General features: G+C 40.1%; 1 protein-coding gene across 2 annotated transcripts in view; it reads left to right on the top strand.

Annotated features, from left to right (window-relative positions):
• The window catches only part of acot7 (acyl-CoA thioesterase 7), a 263,971-nt gene that overhangs the window by 229,146 nt on the left and 12,005 nt on the right, over positions 1 to 22,820 (top strand). For both annotated transcript variants that reach the window (XM_060852033.1, XM_060852035.1), the window contains exon 8: positions 1,675 to 1,859. In XM_060852033.1, coding sequence (XP_060708016.1) covers positions 1,675 to 1,859 — 185 coding nt within the window. The remainder of the gene's footprint in view (positions 1 to 1,674; positions 1,860 to 22,820) is intronic.

Genomic DNA, 22,820 nt, shown 5'->3' with positions numbered 1-22,820 from the left:
TTCCCCCGAGGTAAGGGAAGAGGTCTACAATTAAGATTCAGATACAAATTGAATATTTTGCATGAAGAGTAGTATTTGTGTCACCTTCGTTCAGCACCTCTGTTGCCTCTGAGCCAGAAGTTTGTGTTCAAGTCCCTGTTCAGGGCTTAAGCACATAAACGATGCATAAACAGACAGATTTTTAACCAGTAAGGGATCAAGGGTAATAGAGAAAGGGTTAGAAAGTGACGTTGAGGATTATCAGATCAGCCATGATCTCATTGAATAGTGAAGAGGGCTCGATAAACAAGCACGATGCCATAAGACCATACTCATATGAACACAAGTAGGCCCATCAAGCCTCCTCCAATATTCAGTGAGATCCTGGCTGATCTGGTAGTCCTCAACTTCATTTTCCTACCTTTTCTTCATTACCTTTGATTCCTTGCTGGTTACAAATCTGTCTATCTCAGCCTTGAATAAAGCTTATACAACTCTCGGTGGCTCAGTGGTTAGCACTGCTGCCTCACAGCACCAGGGTCCCAGGTTCAATTCCAGCCTCGGGCGAGTGTGGAGTTTGCAAATTCTCCCTGTGTCTGTGTGGGTTTCCTCCCGGTGCTCCAGTTTCCTCCCACAGTCCAAACCTGTGCAGGTTAGGTGAATTTGGCTATGCTAAATTGCCCATAGTGTTAGGTGCATTAGTCAGAGGAAAATGGGTCTGGGTGGGTTACTCTTCGGAGGGTCGGTGTAGACAGGTTGCGCCAAAGAGCCTGTTTCCACACTGTAGGGAACCTAATCTAATCTAAAAAAAACTCCCTGAGATAAAGAATTCCACAATTTCACTACCCTCTGAGAGAAGAAATTCCTCATCACCTCTATCATAACTGAGTCACCCTTTAATTTAAGATTATGCCCTCTGGTCCTAGACTCACCCACAAAGAAAAACTATCTGTCATCATCGACTCTGTCAAGCTCTCCCTGAGAATTTTATGTTTCAGTAAGTGTTGCCTCTCATTCCTTTAAATCCAGTAAATACAGGTGCATATCTTCTCATTAGAAAATCATTTTCAAATTCCATACCCAGAATCAACATAATGAAGCTTATCTGGGCTCCCCAGAATGTCAGTATATCTTTTGTTAGATAGTGTTCTCGATGTGGTTAGACTAGTATCTTCTCTAATTTTAGCAAGACTTCTGTTTTTATAGATCTACTTTTGTACACTTTTCTCTTTGAAATAAAGGCTAATATTCCATTTATCTTCTGTATTAACTGCTGAACCTGTATGCAAGTTTTTGTGCCTTATGCACAAGAACCCTAAAATGTTTCTGTACTACTGCTTTCTGCAGTCTCTCTCCATTTAAATAATATTCAGCTCCTCTTCAGTGGAGTGCTAATTGTCAGAGATGCCATTGTTAAATTGAGGCCACCTTCACTGGTTCAAGTAGATTTGAGAAGTTTTTGAAGACGAATGGCAAGCTCTTTCAATATCTTGATCAATCTTCAGTCATCAGCCTGCAGTGTGTGAAATGTTACCATCAAAAGAATTACACTTTGGCAAGAGTTTGTTGGCTTTCAGTTGTTTTGGGATATTATGAGTGTGCAAAATGCTCAATGAACACAAATTCCCTTTCCAGTCATTTCTCTCATTACAGGAGTTAATGTCTTTTTCTAACCACAATTAATTTCCTTTACAGGATCTGTAATGACTGTTTCTGGTCGAATGACGTTTACAAGTAACAAATCTATGGAGATTGAAGTTTTTGTGGATGTTGACCATGTCATGGAAAGTCCAAAAGGAAAGGCTCCTGCTGTTACTGCATTCTTTACTTATGTTTCCTTGGACAAAGAAGGAAAAGCACTTCCTATTCCTATGTTGAAGGTGAGAGAACACATGCATTAATGTAGCCAGTTTTAAATCTGTCTGTTGGAATTCTGTTTCTAAATTGCAGAAGAGTTGAGGAATAATGTTGTGTTTTATGTACAGCAAAATGTATTTGGTCATTTCATTAGTAGAAGGTTTTGCTCAATTTGGACCAGCATGGCTGGGATTGAATAACTGGCTTTTATGTTAACAGAGCTCATCCAAGTTAAATGGAAAATTGCCAGAGTTGGTCCTTGTGCCTGTTGTAAGAGTTAGAAAGAGTTCATGCTGAGGGATGCATTCATCACTGCCCAATATGATGATGACAAAAGAATTTGTTCGGGGGTGTGTAGGGGGTGGGGCGGAGATCAGCTTTGGACCTCAAAGTAGTAAGACCTAATATTGAAATCTTCCTCACAGTCTCAGCAACAATGCTTATCATATCAATCTCACTTGTACCTAGTTGCTACCTTGTGCTGGAGTATGTCTTACTTAAGACAATAGTTTCTTCTTGTTAGACTGCCCAGATTAGACCAAACAGGTCCTTCATCAGGGCTCTGGCCTGAATCGTCGAATTTCCTGTTTCTTGGATGCTGCCTGACCTGCTGTGCTTTAACCAGCAACACATTTTTAGCTCTGATCTCCAGCATCTGCAGACCTCACTTTTTACCCTATAGATCCCTCCCCAGAGAAAGGATGGTGGTAACAAATCCACCAGATGGATCTTACACCATGGAGGACTGTGGTGTGGACTCAGCTTAAAACAGTATCTGAGTTAGGGAAGGTGAAAACAGCCAGAATGTACTGATATCCATCCAGTGAAGGCTGCTGGAAAGTAGACACCAAGAGGAAGATTAGCTTTATGCACCAGTTGCTGTGAAATTATGAACCTGTTCAGGAAACAGAATACCCTCAAAATGCAGTTGATTCATGCCCTTGTTCTTCATCTGGGCTTGTAGATGAAGGATGACCACTCATAAGAGCATAACAGCACTCAGATGTAATATTGATGGTCTTTAGAATATTATCTCCAAAATACTCAGTATCTTGAGGAAAAGTAATATCTGTATAGATCTAATGTTCTTCTTACCATTTTTTCTTAATGTCATTGTCAGCCTGGCTGATGTATGACTGTAGCTCAAGTCTAGTGAGCTTTGAACAGCAAAAGGAAAAGTGCTGGAAAGGCAAAAAAGAAACAATATGATTTGTTTTGTTGGAGATCAAAGCCTTTTATTGATTCCTCTATCTTTTCCAGATTGTATAAACTGCTTTGGACTGAAATTGTTAGGAAATGCTTTTCTTGACAGAGCACATTATAGTATGTGCAATCAATCAATGCCTACTGGGGAAGATGAGAAGAAGTGATTTTGTTTATGTCCTAGAAAGGAACAATAAAAATCACCAGAATTTTCCTGTGAAAGGAATACTTTGAATTTTCAGCTACAGTAAGTTTGGTAAATATCATTAGCAAGCTCAATACTGTAGATTTTGATAATAATTGAGGATCCTTATATACAAATGAAAAGTTTGGAATAAGGTGGGTGTTGCACAGGCAAAAATGAAGACAATAGTTTGACTTTGCTGGCAGCAATGTATAGTATACTTGTACCTACTTTAGGGGAATTGACACAAGTCTGGATGCAACAATATGCGAATGAACCTCTCCTCCCATAGTTCTTATAAAATGATTGATCGAGACAAAAAGACAAACCTCAAGTCCTGAAAATACAAGTTTGAGTCTCATAAATAATGGAATTACACAACAAGCAAATAAGCATCCAAAAAGGAAAGATAAGCCAGCATTTCCATTGCAACTTCAATCAGTTTCTAGAGATTCAACAAGGATCACACCTGCTGTTTTTCCCAATCTTTCCCTTTCAATCATTGACATACATTGCATTAAAAATTATTTTTGTTTTTACTTTAGAATCATAGGTAATGAGGAATTAATCCTGGATGTAGGAAATTTAAGAGTGCATTAGTTAAGGATTTATTTTGGTCATTGGATATCAGATTAGTATGGTTAAGCGTCTCCAAAACAAATGACAGACAAGATCCTTACAGATAGACTTCTAATTGCCTGATATGGAATGCACACTGTTTCCGTGTAGGTCTACTCTCTACTGATCTTTAATAATTTAAACACAGCAACCAGCTTCAGCTGTACAGCTAGGAACGCTTACAGAGTACTGGACACTGTCCCCTGCTTCAAGTGAATGGTACAGATAGTTTTCAGGGGAAAAGATGAAGGAGACAGGGACAGAAAATATTCATAGAGTTGAGTGAAGGAAGATGCAAGAAGGCTTGTTTGAGGCATGCACTTTGAAGTTGTGTCAAATGACCTGTGCTGCTGTAAATCCTACATAATTCTAACTTGCCCAATTAGAATGCTACCCACTTAAAACCTTGGTTGCATGTTACTTCTTAAGTGAATCATTAGGAGTCCAGCTTCTACTAACATGTTGCATCCTCCGTTTTACATTAGTCATCTAGGTTGGCTGTCAATTAGCAACAATCCTGTTATGGTTGCTAATTGTCTAAGTCTGCCACACACTTGGTTCTAAGTCCACATCAGGTGTGCCATTGTAGTGTCAACTTAGACCTAAATGGTAAGTAATTTATATCAGAGTTACAGATAGGATTTTATTTCAGAACATACATAAAATTATTTGTGAATGAGGGAATAGTCATTCTGTTGTATGTACATGTAGCCATAATAATCCATAGTTTGCACGGGGCAGTGAGGCATTTTTGTCTGTTAGTGAAAAGGATAAGTAGTCATAGTTCAAGAGACACTCTGCATCAAAAATGACTGACCACGGATCTTTCCTGCTGTTACTGCCTGCCATGGGCATGCTGGAAGCATTAACCGGTTGATCAGTAACCTGTTTGGACACATAAAGAATCCTTTTTCCATGACTAACAAATCCTGGAGTGTGACTTGGGTCTGGACCTTCTGGCTCAGAGGCAGGGCTCACAAAACCTCCTCTGACATTTAAAAATTTATTTACAATCACACATAGTTCTGGGGAAGGATCACTGCACTCAAAACGTTAACTCTGATTTTTCTTCACAGATGCTGCCTGACCTGCTAAGCCTTTCCAGCAATTTCTGTTTTTGTTTCTGATTTAGTGTCAGCAGGGTTCTTTCAGTTTTCATTTTATTTACAATTCCTGTTGAATATTGATATCATCTGGTTTTAGAGATTTTAGGTTATTTCCTTTAGTGAGTGAGGTAGGGTAGGGCTCCAGAAAATTTGTAAATCTAAGATTTACAGATGTGATTGGTGACAACTTTATATCACTGCTGTGACTTGAAAATGTAAAGATGCGGTATCCGCATCATATGCGGTATTATTTTAGTGATGTTCTGCACAAGAACAGACCATCTCAAAAATAATGCTGAGCTAAACAGCAAGTCCATCACTACTGTGTCTGACAAACAGTTCATTGCTGCTCATAGCCAACTATTAGGGCATGATAAAGCAGTTTGACAGAGGTATTGGATGCGATTCTGATCTTTGAGGGTAACTTGAGTAAGGTGGAACTTCTACCCTGTCCCAGCATTAATTCAGTGCACTATAAGATATGACAAGAGATGTTTAAATGGCGGCTCCCCAAAAGTGTCATCAGAACTCCCACAGTTACATCAGATGGATGGGGAATGTCAGGAATCAGCAATGTCCCAAGTGAAGAAAATCCTTGCCAGGTGTCACTACTTGAATTTTGCATCCTAGTTTTGACTGGGATCATGGAGGAGAATCTAGCCCCCTTCATCCAAACCTTTCACCATTGCGTATCTGTGCTTTGCTTAATGTCTCCAAGTGCTCACAGGGCTATAGTTGCATATAGATATTCTACAGACTGGATGAAACCGTCTTTACATGGTCCTGTATTTTTGTGTTTCCCCACCTCACCACCCTTGCACAGGCACTGATTTTCAAATACTACACTCTATTTCAGAACATCCTGAACCGTATTTTTCTGAGAACCAAAGGTAATTTTTGATACATTTGAAATAAAGGAAAAGTAGAGAGTAATTGTAAAAAGCAAAATACTTTCATCAGATATAGAGCTAACATATAGTTCGAAGTTTACCCACAGCTCATTAGCTTATATTTATCAGAAGAATAGGTTGTGCAGTGACTACTGCTTCTGAGGCTGACTTCAACTGGTTCCCAATTACTGATTTAAGCCTGAAAGGTAGATGTAATTCTGGTATTGATGTCAGGTAGCAATGTAGGGAGGTGGCATGAGACAAGACGCCATAAAGTTACTGTCTATTAGCAAGGAATTATGATAAAGTTAATGGAACTAATTTTTTGACAGATGAAAATATGGTTCTGGAGTCACAAAGGAACATTTCACTGTACTATCTTATTTATTGGTGCATACCATTTGTTGCAGTAGCTGCATCTTACGTCACGCACTTTATCCCCTTGTTCCTTCCTGCGACTCGTGTCTGATATATCACCAGTATTGCTCACCATTTCCAAGCAGAGGAGGGCAAGTGATGCAGCCTGATTTTATTCAAGATCTAAGCCCACTGTCACATTTTATTTGTTCTTTCATCTTAAAATGCTGTCTATGCTGTCTGTTTTGCTTTTGATCTGAGCTTATTATTCTCTAAGCTGTAACCTTGGCCTTCAGGGAACAAGTGGTATTTGTTAGCTTAAGCAAAAAGAACGAAATGGGAAAAAAGACATATTTGATGGTTGGAGAGAAATTGAATCGTTATTGATGTCCTAAAATAAGAACATAACCTTGCTCATTGGCTATAAATAGCACTGAGGCCTTTCCAATGTATGTAAGTATCATTGCTGCCTCTGTATCTTATATAAATAGCACTTTAACCAGCCACTTTTCTTTAAACTGACTTCAGGTGACATTGAGGATGTTTTTGAGGCTATTTTTAAATCTATCTCCACTATGAAAGACTGAGATGGGAAGGGTAGAAGCTAAGTAGGACTTTTGCTGCTCATTCCCAGGGTATGTTGTTTTGTTGTTATATATTAGGCTTTTTTCTTACATCATTATCATTTACCAAGTGTCCATTATTAGCTTCTGAGCTTCTGCTAATCTGTTTTCAAATGCTGCTTCGTCAACATCAGAAACCTTTTCCCAGAACTGGTTTGGAGGTAAAGTACAAAAGTGAACAAAATATCATCAGCATGTGGAGTGAAAAGATGAACAACTTTGAGGAGACCTTTCCTTCTAACTGCAGCAGCCAGCCCACAAGAGTTTTACCTTTTTGAGAATAATTCCATCTTCTTGATAGCCCATTTTTAAAGAATGTAAACCTTAATATTTCTGGAGGTTGGCCCTTCACGGCAAATATCACTGCCCTTCATGCTAGCTGTCTCCCTGCCAGGAGACAGAATATATACACAGGATTCGGGGGTTGTAGTGATGTGGGTGCATCACTAATGATAGTGGGGCACTACTTAGCTGATTTAAACTGGAATGTAGTTACCCCCACCAACAAACAATTGAAGAATGGAAGGGAAGAGTTAAAACCACTAAGCAATCTGCGAACCATTTTGGGCCGATTTCAAAAATTGTAGGTACCGTCTTTCTCGATGGATGTTCTTGGGCCTTTTCAGGGCTTCAGTGAATCACGGAACAGCTTTTAAGAAAAACATTACTGTATAGTGTGAAAAAAATCAATACCTGGAGACTTTGCTTAAAATTCTGATCTCCAAGGCACAAATTTCCCTTTGCTCCTCTTGGGCCAAAGGATTGCCTCGGCTGTATTGTGGGGGAAGTGGGTACTGCAGATGCTGGAGATCAGAGTCAAATTAGAGTGGTGCGGGAAATGCACAGCAAGTCTGGCAGCATCCGAGGAGCAGGAAAATTGACGTTTCGGGCCAAAGCCCTTCTTCAGGAATGATGGCGTTTGCCCGAAACGTTAATTTTCCTGCTCCTTGGATGCTGCCTGACCTGCTGTGCTTTACCTGAACCACTCTAATCTGGGATGTATTGTGTGCTGATGATGTGAAATTGTATTGTATACCGTATCATCAGTGGTAAGAATTACAATGCCATTTTCTTCCACTTTGGACACAAGGTAACTGGATTTTTTTTCAATTCACTGAGACAATTTCATGCATGCCAAATGTTTTGACAATATTTTCTGCTTTTGCAAGGTGAGATCACATTTCCCTATGGCCCTCAAATCAAAAGACAAACTTTCATCGTTCAAAGCCAATCAGTTACTTCTTGTGTCATTTTCTAGGCTGATGCAGATGTTTGTTTATTCACTTATGCCAAGATCAAATTTGGTTAAAGGCCAGATAATTCATTTTGGTGGTGTTGAATGGAGCTTGACAAAGACACTGGGAGAATTCATTTACCTTGACAGATATTTTTGTATCTACCAGAATGGGCAGATAGAGCTTTGATTCAATATGTCATGTAGAAGACACGCCTCTGACAATGCAGCATTCCCTCACTGCAGTGACGTGCCAGAACAGGTTATGATTCAGGGTGTGCTTGAATCCACGATTTTCTAGAGATAATATTGTTCTCAATTAAAACAAACTGACAGACATCTACAACCAATTGCACTTTTCAAATGTAGGCTCAATTTGCATTGATCATTTATCAACAGTTTATATTCTATTCGCCATAATTTGTAATCTAATTCAATCTTTTATATGTTACACTTAATAAATCATTTCTTTCTTGAAGATCATCCATGATCTTGCTCAATCCACAGATTTTATGAATAATCTAAATTGAAGTCTTATCACTGCTTTTAATAAACCATTTCTATAATTCCAAGTGAATGAGATAAACGAAAGCACATTCCTTTTATACACTCAAAATGTATAAATAATCACACTCACAGACAAAACGGAGGCCACTGGATATTCATGGATGCCATTACTACATGACAGCCCTGTGGATGTCTTGGAAAGACTGAAGTTAAAATATAAGTTTTTCCATTTCTTTCAGTTGAGAGAACATCCACAATGAAAGCCTGAGAAGAGAAGATTTTTAAATATTTTAGGAAGAATGAATTATTTATTGCAAATCAGGCTTAGCTGCTGGCAGAAAGAAGCACTGAGGTATTCCCCAAGTGCTCCTAAGTGCTGTAATTCTAAAAGACAGCAGTGTTTGTTCCAGCAGAGTGTGAGAAATTACACTGTGCTGCAACACTGGCACTTTCCAGCCTGAAACTGGAGGCCTGGCTGCTTAATTTTCTCTCACTGTTGTCAGGCATAGATGATAAATAGCACTGAGTGTAGAGTTTTATGATAGACATAGGATAGGAGGACATTAGAACTGGTTTTTAATTTGGGGTCAGGTACATATGCCTCGCACTGCAGCATGATTTTCAGATATAAATGCCTTAATGTAGGTGAGCCCGACTTTAATGATCCTGATATTATCAAAAATTGGGAGCAGCCTGCTCAAATAACTCCATAGAGGCCAGTATCCTGTTGCCAAGTCACTCTTTACTTACACATGGAGAGTCCTTGGCACTGATCCAACTCCCTTAGAGCCAGCTTGCAGAGTGAACGGATGTCTGACACTCCTGTTTCTATCCTGGACCCCCTGATTGGGGCTGTTAATCCGGTCCATTCAGGGAACTCATTCTATGAGGTCCACCTGACTGACAAAGAACAGTGCAGTACAGGAACAGGAAGCAACACCTTCCAAGCCTGTGCCAACACATTTTGCCTTTCCATATTAAAATTGTCTTCACTTACAGAATCCATATCCCTCTGTTCACTTCCTATTCATCTGTTCGTCCAGGTGTTTCTTGAATGCTACTATTGTGTCTGCTTCCATCAACACACCGACCAGGCCTCCCAGTCACCACCCATTTCAATTCCCCCAACCACTCCCTTTCCGACATGACCATCCTTGGCCTCCTCCACTGCTTCCATTGCCAAAACACAGTGCAAATTGGAGGAACAACACTTCATCTTCCACCTGGGCAGCCTACAGCCTGGTGGACTCAACATTGAGTTCTCCAATTTCAAATAACCTCCCTTCCCATCCCCCGAGTCCTTTCCCAGCCCGCTCCCTTCCCTTTCACTGCTCTCTGCCACCAACAGGATTCATTCCTCCCACTGACCAACCAGGTCATACCCTCTACCTGTCTTCACCCATCCCCATTTCATCACCTTGACCACCCCCTTTATCTGCAGCTCCCCCACAGCCACTCCCAGTCCTGAAGAAGGGTTACATCCAAAACGCTGACTTCTGCACCTCCTGATGTTACCTGACTTGCTGTGTTCTTCCAGCCTCCTGCTCGTCTACTTTAGATCGAGCATCTGCAGTTTTTTTTTGACTCCACCACCTCCTCTGGCAGCATGTTCCAGGAACTCACCATCCCTTGTGTGAAAAAACTTGGTACATCTCTTTTAAATATTCCCCACCCTGCACCTTGAACCTGTGTCCCCTAGTAATTGCCCCCTCCACCCTGGGAAAAAGCCTCATACTTTCCATTCTCCACGCCATTCACAATCTTATAGACTTCCATCAGGTAGCCCCTCAATCTCATATGTTCCAGTAAAAAGAACCCAGTCTATCCAACCTTTCTTCAAAGTTAAAATCCCCCATACCAGGCAACATCCCGGTAAACCTTTTCTGTATCCTCTCCAAAGCATCCCCATCATTCTGGTAGTGTGGTGACCAGAACTGTATGCAGTATTCCAAATGTGGCCTAACTGAAGGTCTATAAAGCTGCAGCATAACATTCCTATCCTTATACTCGTAACCTCGTTACAATCACTATACTCTTCCCCCTCTTAGTCCAACAACATAGGCCTGCTGGGGCATTTTACATCAGGTCAGGCTTCTCCAACACTGCCTCAGATATAGATGGCATGTTATGCACAGTAGCTCACCTCTTGTATCCAGACCATCTTGGAAGAAATTCATTCTCTTCTTCAAGCAGCAAAGGTGTCAAGGCGTTGACATCTGTTATATCTTTCTCACATTCTGAGATCTCTTCAATACTTGATGAGTGGGAGAACCCACAGGTTCTGACAGCTTTTCCAACTTCTGAGGAATCAGGCACGTTTTGCTTCTGTCCTGTTTGCGAGTTCCTAGCTTTCATGTGGTCCACGTGTTTGTTAAGGACTGTCACATCTACCCGAACTTTACACATCACTCATCCTGACCTCATGTTGACCATACCTCTTATACATGCAGTGCCATTCCTGTAAGTTTATACACACAATATCATCCCCAGTGGTAAACTGCTTCTCTCGCTTAGCGGAGTCTTGGGTACAACATTGGCGTTACTGGTGCTGTTTCACCCTCTCTTGAACCTCCAAGCTTGGGGAAGATCATACTTAACCTGTATGGAGTCTTCTCCCCATTAGCAACTCTGCTGGAGCTATCCTTGTAGTTGCGTGAGTCATGGTGCTATAATCAAATAGGAACTGGTACAGTTTGGAATCTAGTGAAGCAGTAGGCTTTTTTTTCCATTGGATGATGGATAGTATGGAACTCTACTTGTAAATTGAATGCCATTTGACTTTAGGAAATACTCAAATTTCCTGCTCTTAAATGATGATCTTTTATCTGTGACCTATCTGGAAGTCCATGTATTGAAAAACATGTTTGCCATTTTTCTATCATCATCTCCATGTTTGACAATTGAACTGTATGCACGTCCAGCTGTGAGCTTCCAAAATGATTAAGAATGTTGAGCTGATTAAAGGACCTGCATAGTCGACATGTAACCGAATCCAGGGTTTACCCAGCCATTCCCACGAATATGGGTAACTGCTGGTAGTAATTTTGTCCTTGTTGGCACTCTAGGCACTGCCCCCCCCAACACAGCTATGTCTGCGTCCAATCCTGGCCATTAGACGTAACTTCTCACCAACATCTTCATTTTAGAAACCTCTGATGGATCAGGTTGTTGGTTTGCTAGCTGAGCTGGTAGGTTTGTTTTCAGGCTTTTTGTCAGCATGCTAGGTAACATCACCAGTGAGCCTCCAGTGAAGCAGTGGTGCTCTGTCCCACTTGCTTCAGATGTGTCTTGGTTTATGGTGGTGGGTAAAAGCATTTCCGGTTCTGTGTCTTGAGAGGTTGGTAAATGAGATCCATGTTAATGGAGTTCCGGCTTGAATGCCAGGCTTCTAGGAATCCCTGTGCATGTCTTTGTTTGGCCTGTCCCAGGATGGATGTACTGTCCCAGTCCAACTGGAGTCCCTCTTTGTCTGTGTGTTTGGAATACAGTGATAATTAGTCATGTGTTTTGGCAGCTTGTTGGTGCTCATGCATCCTGGCGGCTAGTTTCCTGCCAGTTTGTCCAATGTAATGTCTGTTGAACTTCTTGGAGGGTAATTTGTATCTTATGTTTGTTATTATGGCTGTGGGTATGGGGTCCTTTACTTGTTCAAGTGGGTTTGTGGTCTACCATGATGCCTAGGGGCCAAAGTAGTCTGGTGGATGACAAGAGATGACCACTAAACTACTCCAGCCCCTAGGCATCATGGTAGCCCACAAATCTACTACCACACCGAATCAACTACTGATTAATTTAAAGGACACCGTACCCGTAGCCAGAACAACGAATGTAATATACAAAATTCCCTTCAAGGACTGTAACAAACATTATGTTGAGCAAGCCAGCAGGAAACTAGCTACTGGGATACATGAGCACCAACTAGCCGCCAAAAGGCATGACCAGTTATCACTGGTATCCATACACACAGGGGAAAAGGGACACCAGTTCAACTGGGACAATATATCCATCCTGGGATAGACCAAACAAAGACATGTGCGAGAATGTTGTGGTTCTGCTCGCCGAGCTGGAAGTTTTTGCTGCAAACGTTTCGTTCCCTGGCTAGGGAACATCATCAGTGCTGTTGGAGCCTCGTGTGAAGCGCTGCTTTGATGTTTCTTCCGGTATTTATAGTGGTTTGTTCTTGCCGCTTCCGGGTGTCAGTTTCAGCTGCAGTGATTTGTATGTGGGGTCCAGGTCGATGTGTCTGTTGATGGATGTTCTTGCCGTTTCCGGGTGTCAGTTTCAGCTGTAGTGGTTTGTATATGGTGTCCAGGTCAATGTGTCTGTTGATGGAGTTTGGGGATGAATGCCATGCTTCTAGGAATTCTCTGGCTGTTCTCTGTCTGGCTTGTCCTATGATAGTGGTGTTTTCCCAGTCAAATTCATGTTGCTGGTTGTCTGAGTGTATGGCTACTAGAGATAGCTGGTCGTGTCGTTTTGTGGCTAGCTGATGTTCATGGATGCGGATTGTTAGCTGTCTTCCTGTTTGTCCTATATAGGACACGACCAGCTATCTCTAGTAGCCATACACTCAGACAACCAGCAACATGAATTTGACTGGGAAAACACCACTATCATAGGACAAGCCAGACAGAGAACAGCCAGAGAATTCCTAGAAGCATGGCATTCATCCCCAAACTCCATCAACAGACACATTGACCTGGACACCATATACAAACCACTACAGCTGAAACTGACACCCGGAAACGACAAGAACATCCATCAACAGACACATCGACCTGGACCCCACATACAAATCACTGCAGCTGAAACTGACACCCGGAAGCGGCAAGAACAAACCGCTATAAATGCCGGAAGAAACATCAAAGCAGCGCTTCACACGAGGCTCCAACAGCACTGATGATGTTCCCTTGCCAGGGAACGAAACGTTTGCAGCAAAAACTTCCAGCTCGGCGAGCAGAACCACAACAACGGATACCCGAGCTACAAATCTTCAATCAGATTTTAATGTGCGAGAATTCCTAGAGCCTGGTATTCAAACCAGAACTCCATTAATAAACATGTAGATTTCGATCCCATTTACCAACGTCTCAGCAACAACCGGAAATGATATCACCCACCACAACAAACCAAGACACATACATAGCAAGTAGGACAGAACACAAGCGCTTCACCAGAGGCTCACTGATGATGTTACCTAGCTTGGTGATGAAATGTCTGAAAACAAGCCCATCAGTTCAGCGAGCAAACTGATCCACAACCTGAACTACAAATCTTATCCAAGATCTCAAACCCCTGATGGAATCAGTGAGTATCTGGCAGCGACCTTTGCTCACGACAGTCACTGTTGCTCCTCATAATAGTATGCTGACAATGGCATGGTCCATGTCCGTTTGGTTTCTCCATCACCACCACTTGTTTCAGCTTTGCCAGCACCGAATCTTTCTGCATCCAAAGTCTAATATTGTCAGCTGTGACTGGAAGTGTGTTCAGAAAATCAACAATCATTGTGGACTCTTCCAGTGGCTCTTCCACTGGTAATGTATCTGCCAGTGGGAGGTGGCTCAATGCATCCGCTTTTGCTACTTGGCCTCCCAGATGGCGTTCCAACTTGCAATTATATGCACTTAGTATTAGAGCACATTGCTGAATTTGGCCCGAAGCTATGGATGTCCTCTTTGAATAAACCTAGCTGTTATTTTTGTAAATTAAGAAATTTAGCAGAAAGGCCAAGATTCAGAAGACTTAATAAAAGGGTGAAGTGGAACTGAGATGCATCAAGAAACCTTGATACCTGACAACAACATGGATTTGCATTATGCATTGTAGAGGAGAGAAGGAAGACTGAGGATGGTGAGGACATGTTAAGGTCATAACAATAAATAAGTCAGGGTAGGAAATGATGCAATGAATTTTAATTTTGATACAGTGAGGTTTTTGGATACAGACATGAGTCAACAAAAATATGACTGCTTTTTAAGAAAATCTAGCATCTACTTTGATTAGAAATTAGTCCTTCTCAGTTATATACTTTATTGCCTGATCAGTTGGAGTGGTTCCTTTACATGTGTTGTAATTATCTCATTTTTAAATTTTCTCTGTTCCACTGTGATGCAGATTTAACTAGCCCAATTGAGATTGATGTGTCCTCAACAACTATGTTTAAGTCAGCTTCCTAGAAGAAATTTGACATTTCTTGGCATGTACCCAGTAACCTTAATAACTACATAAGAATTGCACACTGTAAAATGTATTCAGTAATTCCACATTTTCAACAGTAATCACAGGATTCAAATTCAATATTTTGAGAGTAGATGAAAACTGAAAAATGTGTTGCTGGAAAAGCGCAGCAGGTCAGGCAGCATCCAAGGAGCAGGAGAATCAACGTTTCGGGCATAAGCCCTTCTTCAGTGAATGAAAAGCCTTGCATTTCTGAGGCTTTTAATCTTGAGATTGTTGGGAGCCATATGTATTCTCTGAGTTGGCCACTTTAAAAAAAATCTTCTGACATTGTGGCTATTGTCCTGCAAAATTGATACTGTTATATGTCAACACCCAGATTTATAGTAGCATTCTTGTACTAATTGCATTAAAGTTGAATAAAGTAGTTTGCAAAACCATTACTTCTTTATTGCCAGTTTTCTCTTTCTACTTCTCCATTCTCTATTTTAACTGCATTGCCTTATTTTTCACCTTCCTTGATAACTTCTTGGCTTAAGAAGCATATTTGTATCCTGTATGGCTTCAATCCATTATGGAGTTAAGTCCATTTTGTTCATCAGTGTTCTCGGATGGCCTGAAAGCTTCTCTGCAAGCTTCTCGCTAAATGGAAGCAGCTTATTGAAAATATTGTTAAGAAGGACTTTGTCAAATGACACCGACCCCGGAGATAGAGCACCAGCAATGTGCGTACGACAGAAAGAGTTATCATGATGGGCAGCAATCCAATGGGAAGCCTCATTACAGTTCTACAGATTCAAGTTTGAAATGTAAGATTTCCTGTTGACACGAACTGTAGATTCTAACAACACAAAGATAGCAGCTGTGAGACACAAAGGTGTCACATCAGTGCTGTAACAGGTGCTGCTTTAAGGCTGAGGCTATATTGTGGCTGCTTGCTATGATGGCTGCTCAATGTCACAAAAAATCTGTTCAAAGAAACAGGAAATAGAATTCAAATACTCATGGAGAATAAATGTAATTTTCTCTTAAGCAGTATTCAAAATTTTGAGTATACATGATCATGAAAATTATAGTGAGCATAACAACAAGTAGCAAACTAAAAACAATTCCACAACCTTGTCCTTGATTATCTTTGTAAACAGGACAAAATAAATAAAGTTGATAAAATACTTTAATTTCAAAATCAGTTTGAAAAAAATGTCTTCAAGTCTGCTGCTTTACTTCTATTGCAAAGATTTTGATAATATTTCTTCAGGAAGTCATTTGCTGAACTTTGCATCTGCCTTGTAATGTTTTCTGTTCGTTGTAAAAAGTACAGCATGCACATCAATGTGGAGTTCACTGATAAAGAATTCTTTTATCATTAGCTAAACATTTTGGGTTGCAGTTAAGAGTCACCAGCAGGTCCTCCTCGCTCTAGAAATTACAGCGTGGGATAATAGTGCATATTTGATAAATCTTTACCATTTTGGAGAGGTTAATACATTTATTTTAAGCAGATTAATGTCATCCATAAGTGACAGAGTTTTGTGCTAACATATTAAATATTCATATGTTGTTATGCTCACTGTAATTTTCATGGCCATTTATACTCAGAATTTTGAATACTGTTTAAGAGAAAATTACAATTATTCTCAATGAGTACTTGAATTCTATTTTCTGTTTCTATGAACAGATGTTTTGTGGCATCAGTGTAAGTGACATTTATAAATTGGAGCACTTCCTGATGGTGGGTTCTGAAGTGTGTTGGTGCAGGGTGAGGGCTCAGTTACCACACTGCACCCAGAATGTGCTGAACACTCTGCCGGTTTGCAAAGGTAAAGGTACAATCAAGTTCTCATGCAAACTCATTAGCAATGTAAAATTTCATTTGAATCAATACAATCAAGGGGTGCAATGAGTTTGTGACTTGAACATCGCAGAGTAATGAGAGAAATGAGCCATTCTTCAACAGCTAATTTAATACCCTTTCCCTTTCTCATTCAAGGTGCATCCCCACTATTTTTCTTTTAACTTGTTTAAAAATTTCTTAAACAATTATATGGCCACACAGTGCCCAATAAGTATAACTGACCATCTATGTTTGTGCTAATACAACCTTGAATGCGAGCAAAAATCTTGGTCATGTAAACGGATGGCCAAACAGCACTTAAAGGATCCTTTGCTGAAAGGAGTGTGCAAAAAATGGAACAGGTATCAAGACCAGATCAAACTTTGCTATCAGTCCCAGGGATTACCAACAGAAAGAAAGTTCTTCCAAGTTAAATGCCATCAATTCAGTCAGAAGGAATATGGGTGTTCACCTACTCCTCGCTCCATAGGTGATGCCATCGCTCCCCACACTGATTCCACCCCCCATAACCCACTCCACTCCTCTCCCAGGACTTGACCTGAAGACTGCTGGAAAAGCTCAGCAGGCCTAGCAGCATCTGAGAAGAGAAATCTAGTGTTTCGGGTCTGGTGGTCCTAACTCAAAACTTCAGAACATTCGGTTTTCATTAACCTGAACATATTAATTTCATATAAACGTTAGCACCAGGAGAACTTTAACACAAGCTTGTAAGTTCTCATACACTGGTATGAGTGGTATGCTAAGATATCTATGATCTGTGGGAGACAGTTTCCAAATATTCTTCCCTATTCCCAGCACCTGATTTAAAGATGCTAAATCATTGATACAGCTCTCCAGAAAAATTGAAGTCACCATAGTCCCATTTTATAATTATTGAGCGAGAACTGTTTAACCTGAGGGTCACCATACCCCAGGCAAGGGGAAAGATTGAGATGGTGGGACCTTAATGGTACAGGTATTAAATGTGTGCAGTTGGTGTCAGTCAGTATCAGGGACTAGCTGTCGAGCCAACTGGGCTAACCAAGTTCTCTGGTACATACAGGGTCATGCACCCTAGAGGCATCCCAGCTGAGCTCAACTATTTCCTCACCCATTGTCCATCTATATCCTAACAGAATGGATGTGATTTGAAGCAGAAATCTTGCCTAACTGTTGCCCTCAGTTTTAGACCTTCAACCTGCTGGGATTGTCATAACTTGATCAACTTGATAGCATGTTAGAACGCACCAGCTGATTCATCAAGGGACCTATATCCATTTTAAAACATAAACCTGAAGTTCATATAATTATATAATTCAGAAGGAGGCCATTCATTCCATTGTGCTAGTACCACTTCATTAGTCCCTGTCCCCTGCTCTTTCTTTGTCATCCTTCAAGAAATTCCAATCAGAAATGTCAATGTGGCCTAGTCTTTGTTCTAAATCATAACATCTGCCATGAAATTGAAATAATAATTTACCCTTGTATCTTGTTGGGCTAATAAAATCCTGATATATTGGATATCAATGTTGTCTCAGACAGCACCAGCTAGAATGCAAAACAAAGTATAGCAATCCACAAATAAAGTTATTTGAATGGGCAGTGGAAGATGTTCTGTAACTGAACATACATAGATTATTTATCAGAATTTCAATGCAACCTGATAAAACTGAACTCAGCTGCCTGGTCTGCCAGTGTCATGGTATCTGTTACTGTGTCAGGTAATAGTCCTGATCACTCACCTTCAGCAATTTAATTGTATGAAGCATAAAGTTAATTGAAAATTTAAAATAACTGAGATCAGATAATTGGTCCCCTTGATTTACAAAAATGTGGAGTTATGTTCATTATAAAACGTCATCTACTACAGTCAATTAGCTGTACAATAATTGGTTAAGCTGTTATTAGTTAATAACAGCAAAGTTCATTGTAACATCATTGATGGCCTGGTAAATTAAAGTGTTGCATTGTGCAATTCAGGCATACCTCAAGCCTCTCTTTAGTCAGCAAACTACTCAGAGTTAGTTGATCTGAACTAAAGGAGTAATTGAGCCCCCATGACTCAATGTCAGGGTGAGAGGAAACATGTGTCTCTTTTAATCATTATTCATTCAATCCTTCCGGATAGTGCACAGGGAACTTAAACATCAGATGAAAATGTTTAAGTAGTCTTCTGTTGTTCACTGCCTGGGCCTACTGTGGAATAATAACAAAATTACTGAAATTGGAAACAGGAAAATTTGGGGATGGGCACTACTGGTGTTTATGTTAAAGACCAAACTAGCAACTTTAAATACATAAATCTAATAAAGAATTCAGAATAAACATTTTTATTCAGAGACTGATTAGAATGTGGAATTTGTAAGAAGCAGCTGAAGTGAATAGTATAAACATTTTTGTTTTGATATGTCGGTTTGATGTGCTTTTACTACATTGCATATCCTGTATTGGTGTGCCTTGTTTTAATCTGTTGATATGCCCTGATTTGGTGTGTTGGTGTGACCTGCTTTCATAAAGCGGTGTGTCTTGTTTGGGTGTTTTGGTGTATTTGTATGTCCTAATTTTGTTTATCATTGCGTCTTGTTATTTTGTATTCGTGTTGTATATCCACTTTGGTGTGTTGGTGTAACCTACTTGGTGTGTTAGTGTAACCTATTTGTTGTGTTGGTGTATCCTGTTTGGTGTGTTGCTGTGTCCAATTTGGTGTCACCTGTTTGGTGCTTTAGTGTGCCCTGCTTGGTGTATTGATGTGTCCTGTTTGATGTGTGAGTATGACCTCCTTAATGTGTGGGTATGTCCTCAATGGTGTCTGGATTTGGTAAGTTGGTGTATCATGTTTAGACATGTCAGTGTGCTCTGTCTGGGTGTGTCATTGCACTGTGTTTTAGAGTGTTAGAGTGTTCCATTTTGGTGTATCTAAGTGTTCTGTTTTAGAGTGTTTTTTTAGATTAGATTAGATTACTTACAGTGTGGAAACAGGCCCTTCGGCCCAACAAGTCCACACCGACCCGCCGAAGCGCAACCCACCCATACCCCTACATTTACCCCTTACCTAACACTACGGGCAACTTAGCATGGCCAATTCACCTGAACCGCACATCTTTGTAGGAGGAAACCGGAGCACCCGGAGGAAACCCACGCAGTCAGTCGCCTGAGTCGGGAATTGAACCCGGGTCTCAGGCGCTGTGAGGCAGCAGTGCTAACCACTGTGCCACCGTGCCGCCCACGGTGTGTGCCCTGTCTTGATGTGTTGTTTTGTTCAATTTTGATGTGTACCATCATGCATTTTTCACAGTACCCCTTTGAATCTGTAATTAATAGCAACAATTGCCTTTCAAAAGACCATTTTTTAATGTGTACCTCATATCTTTCCTGTACGAAGTCATAGAGTAGCTGCTCGATTTTACAAGTGTGTGAACAGCTTTGAAGTATTGGTTATAAACTTGAAAACAAATGATGAAAATATGCAACAGAATTATTTCCTAATTTCCAACTGGTTATCTGAAAACATGTTGCCATGCAACACACACTGAGTAGCAATCACTATATTGATTTTGTGTTGGCTGAGCATTTTGAATATCCTGGCAGAGAACTGTGGAAGCTATTTTTTGCCCCGTGCAAATAATAACATGATAAAAATAACATCTCTGATGCTATTTTGAGGCATGCGGAATAGCACCTGAACACTGTTATTCATAAAAAATTCAAGATGTGCTTCTCAGGCATAGCGAATAAGGACAAATTCAAAGGCTGTACATAATTCATTGGAGTAGAAAGTGCTTGGACCACAAAATCAGACTAAGCATTAGCTATTAACATGTAAAATTATACTGGTTCTCTACTTGTCTTGAGTTTCATTCAACTCTAAGATTGTTGTATTAATTCTTCAAAATTGTTAAATTGTTCTCTCTTCATGCAAAGATTCTCACCTTAAATATTCATCTGCTTTCAGGTAATTTGATTGAGCTTTAAACACTGTCATCAAATTAAGGCGATCAATCTGTCTTGGGCTTCTATACTTTGAGCGTTGGGCAAGTTAATCCGAGAATTGCACATTCACGCTTTCTTAAGTGACTTTCATTTTAACTGAGAAACCTCAATGAAGGTCCTGATTCAGAGTGCAGGCTAACACCTAGATTGTGACCAGGCTGTGAGGTAAATGGAACAGTTATTATACGCCACCAACTTTGAGTTTTAATTTCTAAAAGATTATAGAATGCAGGAAAGACCAGGTAAATTAGGATGGTCCGTACTTTTGATGATTTCAGGGTGGATGAGTTAGAATGGGATTTAGATTTCATCAGTGTAGGCTGCGGAGAGCAGGAAGAGAGTGGAGGATAATATTAAAGAAAAGTTAGGGAGAGCAAAGACCATTGCTAGAGGACTGGATAAGCAAGCTACAGTCTGTTGCCTCAGATGCAACTTGCCTCAGTTGATAATCCTCTTGTTTCTTAAACAGGACAATATAGATTAAAATTGACTTCAGTGTTTAATCCAGGTTGACCTTAAGTGGTATATGATGTGAATAGTCTTTTAATCAGACGTTCCACCAACTGGCATTGCATGACAATAATTGAAAAAGAATGATAATTTCTTATTTTATTCTAATATTTCTAATATTAGCTAATATTTTTCTCTCAATCATAAAAAGCAACTTACTTGGTAATTAATTCATTCCGTAGTTGCCGAGATAATGTACACTGCTTAAATTTAATGTTGTACATGCCCACTTAACAAATAACTCAATTTCAAAAATAGTTTGGGACTTCTGCAAATGTGAGAAGTGCCCTATAAATATGAGGTTTTATTTAAAATCAGACAACCAAACGTCTGTGTGAATAAAATGCAGACCAACTTATAGATGCTTCTGATCCAGTGCAGCCTCATGCAGATGCAAGAGGAAACCTATACAAACATAATAGAAAGAGGAATAGAATGTTACACCAATAGGGTTAAATAGAGCTTGTGTGGTACGTGAATCAAGTGCCTGCATGATTTGTTTATTTGTTTCTCAGGAAGGGAATCATTTCTGTTCCTTCTGGCCAATAGATTGGTAAAGTTGAATGCTGTATTTATGCTGGCCTCCCCTGGTTCCTAGTGTTGACTGCTGCCAAATTGCACAGTCAGGTTTGGCCATTGATACAACACTGCTGTTAAAATAAATAGTCCCCAATTTTCAGACAGCCCTCTGATTTCCTTCAATCCACCATGCACTCATCAGCCTCGGCTCTAACATCTGGAATTTTTTTCCGAATGACTCTTTCTGTCTTATATGTCTCTCGTTTAGAGGGCTCCTTAGAAAATAATACTTTGACTAGATTTTGAGTGGGTGTGTCCTAATATTCCCTTATGTAGCTTGGCGCTAAGTTACGTCATTGAAGCACCTTGGGACATTTTACTGCATTAAAGGTACCACATAAATATAGGTTGTCATTGTAAAGTAATTAGGGCAAGGGAATGAAAACATAGTTTCTGCCCTGTAACTATTTTTAAGCATTTTCCTGCTGAGTTTAAATCTGGAGTTTTGTCTTAGATTTTTTGCTAATCCAAGTGAAAGATGCCATTGCTTGTAATTGGAATATTCTCTGTTTCAGGCACCCGCTGTTCGTACCAACCAACCCCAGGTCACAAATGGTGTGATTTGTCATAGAGTAAATGCTCCATTAGATTTCTGTTTAAGAGGCGAGTGGGTTGTGAGCTGAGCCAAGTTGAATTTGAGGCAACAGATTGCAGCTTGCACACCCAGATTCCGAGCAATGGACCTTGATAAATGTAAATTTTCTTTCATTCCTCCCAAGCTTCAATTATTTTATCTCCTGATCTCTTTCTGTGTCCCAGTCATGATCAACTTGGGAAAGCATACTGATACTTGAGCTTCATTGCCACTGGGATTGTCATAAATGTTAAATATTTAATCAATTTACTCAAAATTCCCAGTTTTTGTTGTCTGACAAACTCAGGTTAACTGAAAACAGACCAGGTTTCTGCACTTAGTAAGAAGCTATTATTTATTGCAAATAATTTAATTCCAATCACAGGCACAAAAAATATGAATGATCAACTTATAAACTCTCTGACTTAAACTCTTCCCCTGCCTAAACCCATATATTCACATGCAGACAGATTCAGACAACCTCAATATCATAGATGTTATGGGTGAAGGAAAATGTATCAGGGGAACACTGTTCAATAACACCAGTCCATCTGATTCAATGAGATAGGAGAAAGTGAAGACTGCAAATGCTGGA

The sequence above is a fragment of the Hemiscyllium ocellatum genome, chromosome 37, assembly GCF_020745735.1.
Source record: "Hemiscyllium ocellatum isolate sHemOce1 chromosome 37, sHemOce1.pat.X.cur, whole genome shotgun sequence".
NCBI classification, from domain to species: Eukaryota; Metazoa; Chordata; class Chondrichthyes; order Orectolobiformes; family Hemiscylliidae; genus Hemiscyllium; species Hemiscyllium ocellatum.
This window is presented reverse-complemented; position numbering and strand designations above follow the sequence as displayed.